This window comes from Psammomys obesus, unplaced genomic scaffold, assembly GCF_907164565.1.
Source record: "Psammomys obesus unplaced genomic scaffold, mPsaObe1.curated_primary_1811, whole genome shotgun sequence".
Lineage (NCBI taxonomy): Eukaryota > Metazoa > Chordata > Mammalia > Rodentia > Muridae > Psammomys > Psammomys obesus.
In genome coordinates this window covers 12,524,467-12,536,482 of record NW_026596057.1, presented here as the reverse complement: position 1 = coordinate 12,536,482, position 12,016 = coordinate 12,524,467, and the positions used below count along the sequence as shown (strand labels likewise).

Genomic DNA, 12,016 nt, shown 5'->3' with positions numbered 1-12,016 from the left:
ATCTATCTATCTATCTATCTATCTATCTATCTATCTATCTATCTATCCCCTTTGTCAGGTATATGTTTTGCAATGATTTTCTCCAAGACCACATATGCCTTTTCTTTTATGTGTTTAACAATGTCATCTTTAGAGTAGACATTTTAAATTTTTTTTTTTTGTGTATGTGCATGTACATTCGTAGTTACCTGTACATAGATAGGCGTGTATGTAGAGATGACGGACACCAGATGACACCCTCTATCACTCTCCGCCTTGGCCTTCGAGGCAGAGTCTCTTGTGGAACCTGGAGCTCACTGATGTGGCTGGAATGACTGCCAGGCAGCTCCAGGGGTCTTCCTGTCTTTGCCTCCCATCTGGGATCACAAGCATGTGCTAGGTTCTTCTTGTGGGCCCAGGGGGTCAAATTCAGGTCCGCACGTTTCTGTGGCAAGTACTTCATTGATTGAGCCACCTCTGTGGTCCCAAAGTGTGTGTGTGTGTGTGTGTGTGTGTGTGTGTGTGTGTGTGTGTGTGCATGTGTCACAGTGCACATGTGGAGGTCAGAGTTTGACTGTGTGGAGTCAGTTTTCTCCTTCTACTTTTACATGGGCTCTAAGGTTCGAACTCAGTCCACCAGGCTTGCACAGTAAGCACCTTTCCCTGTGGAGTCATTCCGCCAGCCGCAACGTTCTTAACATTAACGAAGTTTACTAATTATTCCCTCAAGGTTGTACTTTTAGTGCTGTAGCCAGAAATTCATTGTGAAACCCAAAGTGAACTAGATTTTTTTCAGTGTTGTCTTTTGGAAGTTTTATAGTTTTGTATTTTACATTTAGCTTTGCGAGCCAGTTTGAGGTAATTTTTGTGAGTGCTTGTATTACCTTTTGTTTTTAAGCGTGGGTCTCCAGTTTTTCCAGCATTCTTTGCTGAAAGCACTCTCCTTTCTCCATTGAGCTGCTTTCACTCCTGTTAAAAAAATCAGTTGATTGGCCAGGCACAGTGGCACATGCCTGTAATTCCAGCACTCAGGGAGGCAGAGGCAGGTGGAGCTCTGTGAGTTGGAGGCCAGCCTGGTCTACAGAGTGAGTACAGGACAGCCAAGGCCACACAGAGAAACCCTGTCTCAGAAAACAAAATGAGAAATCGGTTGACTGCACATGCAGCTCTGTTTTGGGGCCCTCTATTACCTTCCATAAATCTACTTTTTGATTTTCTACCAATAAATAACACACTGTTTTCATTACTATGGCTGCTTTATAATTTGCCTTATAACTTTAGATTTCTGAAAAAGGACTTGTGATATGTTATAATTTTAGGTGCAGAGGGACTGGTATGATTTTAATAAAAGACAAAAAAATTTAAAATTAATGATTTTTCTTCCAGGGACATTATCCTTTCAAAGGCTGGTACGAAATTCTTCCAGTAGACTAAGGTTTGGCCTGGGCTCCTTGCTGGCACTTATTTATCCGACAACATTGAAAGCCATAGGCTGAGATGGGGAGAAATCCTGTGGATCGGTTCTTCTTAAACATTATTTTGTTTGTGGCATTTCTGGTGACCTCGTAAGCATTGTAGTTATATACCGTTTGTAGAGATGCAGCTTACTCCCTCAATAGAAACAGTTTAATAATTGACGATCTGACAGACATTTGCAGAAGTGTGCATAAGTCTGAGCACATTCCATTTTGGATTTCTTGCAGATCAACGATGCCTTCCTTCATGTGATGCAGCGCAAATCCACGGGCAAGGTGCTCCTGTCCCTCAAGTGAATCCTCACCCAGGCCGACTCCCCTACCAGATCTCCCTCCTGCATTCTAAAGGGCTGACGGACCCAGGGACCACATCTTGGCGTCAGCTCCCTGCAGTTCTGCTTTCTTGTTGCTTGACCTCAATGTCATCACAGAGGTTCTTGCCCAAGTTTGACTCCTTCTGGGAATAAAGAGAACTATTAGTAATTTTTAAGGAGACCACATCCCCAGGCAAGCCAGAATGTACACTCACCTCAATCAAGGTGTTTCAGCTGCTAACTCTGATGCTCCCACACTTCCTTTTCTATTCTGATTATGTCTCATCTGCTCTTTCCAGTGATCCAACTGGCTCTTCCTATAGCCAGACTCTCCCATTCCCTTCATCTGTGTCACACATCATCACCCTGGCGTCTCCCTGAAACAGCTTTAATAGTTTCTTGTCTCAGGAAACTGGCAGTGTCTCACCGTTCTCTGCACCGTGTGGCCGAGACCCCTTGAGCGGCCACTGCATTCTGACTGTTTCCCTCCCTGATCTTTCTAGCACTATCTCCACCATTCCCCTGGTCTCTAAGCATGCCTCTGCTGATCCCCTCCTTGTCCTCTGTCCCTCAGGTTTCCTCTTGTCTACTTATAAGGCCTTTCTGACCTGCAGGCCTGCCATTCTCCATATGCCCTTGCGGTCAGGAATGTGTTGCTTTCTGCTTCCTGTCTTGCTGTTTGACTTCTCCCCCAGGACTCGCCACACTCCTCTTGAATCCTAGGGACACCTGTGGAGTGGAAGGAACACTGGCTTCTGAACCTGAGATGTGGGTTTCAGTGCCAGCATCCCCGCTGGGGGGTGGTTACTCAAGTGCTCAGCATTTTGCTTTTCCTGCTGAAAAGTGACTATTACAATGTCTATCTTTCAGTGTTGCTGTGGGCAGTTCATGAGGTAACTGGGTAGAGCACCTAGCAATAAAGCACTAGTGAATGGTGGTGTCTTCTGCTTTCTCTCCTTGACATACGGCATGTTACAAGTTCCTCAGGAAACGGGTTTCATGTCTGAATCACCTGTTGACTTCCTATGCCTTCTACCATTCAGTATAGCTTATCTGGAATCTTATGTGGGATTATGTTGCCCTAGAAACAACTCAAATGCCCTTTGACAGGTAAATGTGTAAATGTGCATACTAATCTATTTATATATAGCATATATGCAATATATTACCTTGCATATATATATACGCATATGTGCAGACACTGGAATACTTTTAGCCTTAAAGAGGAACAACATAAAAAGACACGCTACAATGTCTATAAAAAAAGACATGTGTTCCGTGATTCCACTTATAGGAGATACCATGAATCATCAAATTCATCAAGAGATAAAGAAGCATGGTGGTTGTCAGGGGCCCCCTTGGAATAGATCCTGGTAAACTTGACATCCCTTTCAGCAGGAAATAGGGAGTTATTTAAGGCATGTGGAGTTTCAGGTTGGGAAGCTGAAAAAAATCAGTCTGGGAGTAGGCGGTAGTAGTGATTGCCTTAATGAACTCCTGAAGTATACACTTTCAGTTGTTTTTAAAAAATGTTGAAATGGTAAACGGCATGTTTTGCCACAATAAAATAGTTTTTTAAAAAGAAGTGTTACTATTACTTCTAAGTAAATTGATAGGTTCAGGGGAGAGAGAGCTGTGTGTGTAGTGCTGAGTTTGGTGGGTCGGAGCTGCAGCTCTGTGTACATCCTTGACGGTTGGGAGAGGCCTACACTCTCATTAGGTGCTGGGCATTCTGCAGACACTCCTTGACTTGTGACGGTTTGATCTGTGATTTCCCCACGACATATGTATGTTTTTTGAGACAGCGTTTCTCTGTGTAGCCTTGGTCGTCCTGGACTCACCTTGTTGACCAGGCTGGCCTTGAACTCACAGAGATCTGTCTGCTTCTGCCTCCCTGAGTGCTAAGATTACAGGCATACGGCATCCCACTATATACTTATATTTTTTTTCAAAATGCCTGTGAACATAAATTTTTACATATGTGTGTGTGGTGTATGTGTGTATTGTGTATGTGTTTGCATTCACATGTATGTAGGTGCACATGTGGAGGGTGCTCATGCAGTGTGTATCGTGAGTATGGAAGGCCAAGGTCAAGTCTGGTGTCTTCCTTTCTCACTCTCCACTCCATAGAGGGGAGCAGGGTCTCTTGGCCTGGAACGATTGCTGTCAAAGCCAAAGGCATTCAGCAGGCTCCTCACTTTGGCTTTGCCCTTTGGTCTCCTCCCATGCTGGCTGTACACCTGTGTTGCGATGCTCTTGCCTCCTGGTGGGCAGCAGCTGCAGCTCCCAGGCAGTCCCTTGTGTCCTGTTGCTGAGCTATGGTGATCCGTAAGTCAGAGGGAGTAAACGCACGTTTAACTTGTGCGCTTTTCAACGTGTAGTGGGTTTATCAAGACCTAACGTCATTGTAGAAGCAGAAGCAGCTCTGCTCTGTTTGTCCTGGCACTTGAATGACAGTTGCCAAAAAAGAGGGGGTGTGACGGAATATAAACGGGCATCTGACACGACGGGGATGCACCTGGGTCCTTTTGTATATTGATTGGGTCCAAGAAGTGTAAGTGTAAGTAACCGCCTTAGACACCTTAAGAGCAGCCATCTTTGGGGCAAGGAGGATGGCTCAGTGGGAAAAGCTTTTTGGGTCTGGGGTTTAGATCCCTGGAACCCACACAGAAAGCAGACATTGGTGATGGTCTGCTGTAATCCTGTGCCAGGGAGACAGACACCAGTGACTGCTAAAGCTCCGCGTTTAGTGAGAGACCCCACTTCAGCATATGAAGTGGAGTTATTGAAGAAGACATCTGCCACTGGCCTTGGGCTCCCATACTCATGACATATACTGCATGTGTACCTCCCCACATGTGTGTTCATGCACTGTGAACACAAACACCACACACACACATACCACATGCATAAGCAAAAATTGTCTTCACATGCGTTTTGGAAAATGTATAAGGATGAATGTTTAAAGAAACAATTTGAAACCTGGATCTGTTATTTTCTAGGAGGGTGGAGGGGATGCTGTGGAAATTTGTTCTATGCCTTCTGTGGGTCTACAAGGCTCTGCCATGTGTTGCTGTGTGTGGCATAGTCCTACCTCCTTGCCGCTTTGTGCACTTCTACTCCTCGAATGATATAACTTTCTTACCATTTCCCCAAACTTCATCTTCATAGGAGCTAATTTCATTCTTAAATGCAAGTTGACTTTCCCAAATCTCCTGAAACTCAACTTTGAAGGCAACTTCAGCATTTCTCAAACCCCTTCCTTTGGCATCACCGAAGACAAGCTGGATGGTGCCTAGAAGAAAAGGAAGGAGAGTCAGAATTGGGAAAGAGCATGCACATTCCAGCCAGCGGCTGCCTTTTCCATGGAGCGTGGATGATCAGTGGGTGTCACAGAGACTGACTGTCCCCAGCTTGCTATTGTCAAAATGACTTAGATGGGAAGAGGCAGTCGTTAAGGAGAATGGATTTCAGATTTAGCAGGTATTGGTTAGACTCTCTAATGATCTGCTCTCTGCTTGCCTGTCTTCCTGCTTTAGTAGAATGATTTGATTTGAAAGCATCTGACTCATATTTTAGTCATTGTTTGCTGGTTCTGCCATCTGAGCCATTAGTATGCAAAAAGAATCGATATGTCTCCAACAGACAGTGTTTATTCTATAGTCACAAACTTCTCAGTTCTTCCTTGGAGACTGGCGGCTGCAGGAACCGCCCTCGCGGCCTTGCCTCTCCTTTTCAGTAATGGTGGACTTGTCTACTTGCACATGTCTTTCTCCACACTACAGTGAAAGACTGTGGTTGTAGCTCCATGGAAGAACAATGGCGTAGCATTTGTCAGGTCGTGGGTTTGATCCCCAACACTGACCCACACAAAGCGTCATCAACCAAAGTGATATTTTGTGCTCTGATCCATGGAATGATGCTCTCTACTTCTCACCAGTGTACTTGGCAATGTTTCTTCCTGTGTATATGTGTGAACCTAGAAGGCCATCTTTTCTATTTGATCTATGGTAAATGTAATTAATGTGTTGTTATTTAACAAGTAAAGGAACACAGATGTCTTCATTCACTCACCTAGAGTTAATTTTTAAAAAAGTATAAATAAATCGGGAGAGGGGATAGGCTTCCTAAGTTTCTTAAGTTTTCCTTCTAGGATTATATAAGGGAATCAAATAAAAGTGATTTTTCAAAGTCTTCTTTGTGCTGGATTCCACTTTTCCAGTTGTTTTCAGCATCAGGGCTTATTGCTACGCTGCTGGTCTGCGTGGGACACACTGGCTTCTGTTGCTCTCTAACTGTTGGGGACTCGTGTATTAAGTGCTCAGAGCTGCGCAGGGAAGACTGTGGTGGAGAAAAGCTGCAGGTCTACTGGAGGAGATAGTTAAATAGAGCATGAAAAACCAAGCCAGGTGTGGTACTCTTGGGAGGCAGAATCAGGATGAGCATCTCACGTTGTTTGAGGCCAGCCTGGTCTACAGGGTGAGACTCTGTCTCAAGGAAGGCACAACAATGCAACAGTGCTAACCTGAAGTCAGGTGAGGTATGATGGGGGCAGGGCTCTGTACCTGATGACAGCCTCTTGAGAATCTGTCGGAAAGACGGAGGGTTCTGTGAATTTTCATAGGGAAGAATGGAATATTCTAGAACCCCATGGCTAGTGAAAGCCAAAGAAGGGAGGTGAGAGGAGCGGGAGGTCCAGAAATGTCGGTAAGCATGGTGAGATGTAGGGCCATACGGGTCTGAAGGCAATTTATGGGGATTTTGTCTTTACTGTAAGAGCAATGGGATGGCCGGGAAGTGTTTTAGCAAGAATGGAATGTGATCAGAATTGCCTTTTGGATTTCCACCAGCTATAGAGGGGAGGGGTTGGCTGGGAGCATGTCAGGGAGGAGTCCATTCTAAACAAGGAACCACTGTAGCTTGTTTGTTGGTGATGATGGGGAAGGAGAGAGGTTGCCAGAATGTAGGGCTGAGCAGCAGATGAAAGCGAAGGGACTTGATGTTGGGCTGGATACAGGCACGAAAGGGAGGAAAGAAGTGTCAAGCTGACACCATCTTTCTGGACATGTTTCACATAGGAGGAACCATGAAAGAACTAGGTTTGGTAATGTAGAGCTGTGCAATTAAGGTGATGAAGTTCTTTACATACTGAGATATCCAAGATTGTTAAGTGTCTGCTTGGTGTTCTGAAGAGAGGAGTGTGGTCTAGCTATACAAATTCGAGAGTCTTTTGCCTGTGAGTGATCTTGACACACACAGGGTGACTGAGATTATCCAATGGTATGAGAAAGAGTCTAGGGACCAGGAGGATCTTTCTTTTTAAGAGAACAGCAGCCTATTTCAGGACACCACTGAAGACCACTGAAAGAAAGGTAAGAGGGAATAGCTGGGGATTTAAAGTAGGTGACAGGCAGATATAAAGAAGATTGTTCTGTGCAGTGGCTAAGGCACTGTCTCCTGCCTGGAGGGTCAGGGAATGGAGCTCTAATTCCAGCTCTTTGATCTTGGGCTAACATCTTCTCACTTTTTGCCTATGAATTGTAAGGATAATAGTATGTTTTCTCCTGCATCTTGTGGTTCAGGGGAGGGTCAGATGAGATGATGTAGGGGGAAAAAAGCTTTGCAAGCTGCCATTTTCACAATGGATTACAAGGCTGCCTTGTGATGGTTGTGTTTAACTTCACTTCAGAATCAAAGGAAAATGTATGCTTTTTCAGCATATGTTGGATTGGCACAGAGCAAAGGGACTGTCTGATTTTTTTAAATGTCTCTAAAAGGTTTTTACATTTTAGCTGAAGTCATTGTGCTCTTTTATTCAGAATAATGGACAAAGTGATGGGGACCTGATGATTTGATGTACTTCAAAGATACCCAGAGCCAGTCAAGGTCTAGAGAAGGACATCTCATTTGATTAAGAGTGCAGAGAGCGTATTTTAAAAAGTAAGGGGTTGATAAAAGAATTAGGGCTCTACATTCTGGAAAGCCACAGGCTAAGAAAAGGGCATGATTGAAATTTATGAAATAATGAAAATCATAGGATAAAAATATGAACTTATTAAGTCCCAGAGGATAAAACTAAGAACATTTTTTTTTTTTTATCATTTTAAAGAAATAGTTTTAGGGCAAAGTAAAAATAGTACTTCTTTCAACACAGGAATGGTGAGCACAAAGATCTTATTACTTTCAAAGTTTGCTGGGACCCGAGTCAAATCAAAGAGATTTACAATATTAGAGGTCAGATTCATGGGGATTATAAAAGTAGCCTAAAATAATGTGGTGAAATCGTCCACGTCTTGAAGGGAAACATCACGGGGAGCAGCTGGGGTAGGCTTCCGGTCTCTGTCTGACATTCTTGTCCAAATCAGGATTCTAAGTGGGCATGCTGAAAGCTGAAGGTACAGAGAAGGGCTCAGAGAACCTTCCTGCAAACATGACCTCTCTGACCTTAAAGAGTCACTTCTTAATTTCACTTGCTTCGTCTTTTGATTTTCACGTGTGCATGCACAGATGTGAACATGCATGTGAAGACCAGAGGTCAACAGCTTCTTCGGGAGCTGCCTGCCTTGATTTTTGAGGCTATCATTGGGGTCTGGGGCCTTCTGAATAGGCTAGACTGACTGGCCAGTGTGTCCATGGACCCGTCGGTCTCTGCCTCCCCTGTGACCCTTCAGGGATGCTGCCCACAGCTCCCGTGGATAACCCGTCACCCCTTACCTCTTCACAGCTTCCTTTGCAGATGATAAACTTTCTGGCTTAATTTTTATCTTCTCCTTTAAAGGTTCATTAAAAAAATAAAGTTTTCCACAAGGAGACCCCGTGATCCTGCTTTTACTGACCCAGATAGTCTAAGAGCAGGTATTTTAAGAGACAGGCAGCGGCTCCTCATCTGGGGACCTAGGCTGGCTGTCAGGAGCCTGGAGCTCAATGTAATAATAAAATATTAATACTATTTCCCGTATGTGAAATGTTCTTCTTGTTTCTCCTTCCTTCTCAAACCCTCCTTCTCCTTTGGTGTAGTGTAGAAAAAGCTCTGGCTTTCAGGGCAAAAGTCTCCTGAGTTAAGCGCTGTCTGATCTTGGGTGAATCACGTCACACCTGTGAATCTTAGTTTACCCCCTGTAAAACAGACGCTAGACTCTCTTGGTGAGAGAGCTACGGGACAGCATCCGACCAGGCTGGTGGAGTTGGACCCAAAGAAGTACCAGATGCCAGTTAGGCCAATTGGATAATCGTGGCATCAATAACCTCTGTTTTTGAGCTTCTGTTTTGGTCTATTTACAAAATACAGATAAATTTTTCTTTTCTTTTACTTTATTTATTTAGGTGTTTTGAGGCAGGGTTAATGTGTAACAGCTCTGGCTGTCCTGGAACTCACTTTGTGGCTCAGACTGGCCTTGAAGTCAGAGACTTGCCTCTGCTTCCTGAGTGCTGGGTCTAAAGCTGTGAGCCACCATGCTCAGGTACATTTGGACTTTTTAACTATACTTAGTCTTTCATATCGGCTCTAATCTTTTTCACATCCCCGTCTGGCACATTAATTCTTGCAGGGTGGGGCTGTGCATTTTATTTTTCCATGTCAATGTTGCAGAAATGGGTACTTAATCCCTGATCATTGATTGCTAGAACACACTTAGTTTCACTAAATTTGGGACGTGTATACAACACGGGTCATTTTCTCGGCCTTCACCTCTCCAGGTGCGCTACATTCTGCTAATGGGGAGCTAGCAGGAAATCTTTCAGGCTTTCATTATCTTGTCAATTTGTGGCTTCTCGTCAAATATGAGCTATTCATGTATGAAGATATTGCTGACCTGCCCTGAAAGGAAAGTTTGTTTGCATTGTCTACTGAATCTGTGGATGGTTTTTCCCTGAATCAGCCATTCTTTCCCTCAGGGGTCTTTGAGGACACCCCTTCTCCAAGCAAGGTGCTTGCCTTTCAGACCACTCTCTCCTCTGCGTGGACACTGAGGTCCATAAAGAAAGTCCATTGCTGACTCTTGTCTAGCTGGAGTGACAGGGAGATTTTCACAGTGGCCCAAAGAGCCTGTGTTCTTTGTGTAAGAATGTCATTCCTAGCTGTCCCTAAATCACAATTCAACCCCTTCTTGAATTGTTCCACAGAAAGGATATGTTGACATTATAGGCCTTTGTAACCTGTTGGACATATGTATATATTTGCATATATAATCCAGCTAAGATTAGGTATTCTAGGGAAAGATTGGTTTACGTAGTTAAGGTTCAAATGAGAAATGTATTCCATAGTCTCATATGTTGAAATATAAAGTCCTCAGCTGGTGGCACTCTTTTGTGAGATTTAGAAACCTTTGGACATGGAGCCCAGCTGATGACTCATAGGGCTACAGGGGCAGACTTTGAGGGTCACATTCTAACCTTGCTTCTGGTCTAGCCTTCTCTACATCCTGGTTATTCACTGCTAGAGATGTGAGGGAGCCACCTCACACTGCCACCACCATGAACACTGTTACCTACGTCTTCTTTCAGGTATTTTGTCCCATCGACAAGAAAATAATACACACACACACACAAACACACACACATTCGAGGATGGGCAGCCATGAACCAAGAAAAGCCAGGACGGTTGGAAGGCAGCAGCCACTGGGGAGAAGCATGGCTAATGCTTGCTTTTGAACTTCTGGCTCTGGAAAAACGAGAAAGCAAGTTCTTACAGTTTTAAGTTTGCGTGTTTATGGAATGCTGCAGGAAATCAGCGTGCTGCCTATGAGTCTTAAGAAAATGCAGTCATGCCTCACACAACATCTTCCAGCCAAAAGTGGACCCGCAAATGTCACAGCTGTCCCGGAGGGAGCACCGGAGTGGGGTTGAGAGCTCCTGCCTCGTGACTTTGTGGACAGGCACCCATCGTCACATTTTGTGATGACGGTTGAAACAAGCCCGCGGTGATGTCAGCTGACCGGAGCACAGCGAGAACAGTTACACGGGCAGAGGGCATGTGACTGCTCCTGGTGTATGCAGTCACTCTCCCGCACATACTCCGTGTCATGTCAGAAGATGCTCCTTCCACTTAGGAAAGGCTTTACTGTAAACAGTGATCGGCAGCCTCCCGCCACCTATTCAGGCCTTCCACAGCTCTTGACTGCGGCGGGAGGCTGCACCGAGTGATTGACTTACACAACGCAGGTTGGAGTGTTTGCTCTCTCGTGTTCACATGATCACAACACCACGTAACGAGGCACTTCTCGGGACACAACCTGGTCACTAAGTGACATGTGATTCTACAAAAGAGAGGCTCTAAAAATAACCTATTATTCACTGTCCCCTGAATAGCTATGGTGGCAATCCTGCCGTGCTTTACTGGTGATTACCTAAACATAAGACTCCCAGCCTCTGATTCCTACACAATTCTGTATAGGTTCTGTGTGGTGTGTGTGTGTGTGTGTGAGCGTATAGAGGCCATAGGCCAACATCCTGTGTCTTCTTTGATTGCTCTTCCCCTTAATTAATGTTTTAAAAGATTTATTTACTTTTATTTTATGTGTATGAATGTTTTGACCGCGTGTGTGGATGTGCACAGTGTGTTTCTGGTCACCGTGGAAGTCAGAGAAAGTGGAAGGTTTCCTGGAAATAGAGTTTCAGATGGTTGTGAGCCATCATGTGGATGGTAGAAACCTAACCTGAGTCCTCTATGAAAGTGTTCTTAACTGCTGAGCCATCTCCAGCCTCATCTCCTTTGAGCCACATCCTCACACTGACCTGAAGCTCACCATCCAGTGGGACTGACCAGCTAATGAGCTTCAAGAACCTGCCTGTCTCCTTCCTTCTTTGCCACCCCTGCTGTGCTTGGCTCTTCATGCAGGATCCAGGAATGTGAACCTGGGTCCTCCGGTTTGTGCAAAAAACACTTCCCTGTTAAAGCTGTACTTTGATACACTGTTTATTTTACCTGATCCTCCATTACCAAGATCCCAGTCCTCTCCCCCTTCACCTTCAACTTCTTTAGCTCTATTTTTTTGGGTGGTGGTTGGGGACATTTGGGACACTCCAGAAGTGAGCTTATGTTCCAGACTTATGTTCCTCATGGCCATTCCTTGAGCATCGTGTCTTCCCACACCTCCCCACCCAAGTTCTAGGTCCCTAGAACAGCCACAAACTCGCCTATCTGTGGCTCCTCTCCTCCATGAGTGAAGCTTGGGGTTCCTCTTGATCTCCTGTGTTTTTTTCTTTTACCACAACTGCTGGCCTCCCTTGGTTGCTCTATTTCCCGCTTAC

General features: G+C 44.8%; 1 protein-coding gene across 2 annotated transcripts in view; it reads left to right on the top strand.

Annotated features, from left to right (window-relative positions):
- LOC129689227 (quinone oxidoreductase-like protein 2) overlaps positions 1 to 2,705 on the top strand; it is a 31,218-nt gene extending 28,513 nt beyond the window's left edge. Inside the window, exon 8 of one of the 2 annotated variants that reach the window (XM_055624359.1) lies at positions 1,683 to 2,705. In XM_055624359.1, coding sequence (XP_055480334.1) covers positions 1,683 to 1,921 — 239 coding nt within the window. In that variant the 3' untranslated portion in view covers positions 1,922 to 2,705. The remainder of the gene's footprint in view (positions 1 to 1,682) is intronic. The other variant, XM_055624357.1, reaches the window with a different exon arrangement.
- Positions 2,706 to 12,016: the final 9,311 nt, after the last annotated feature.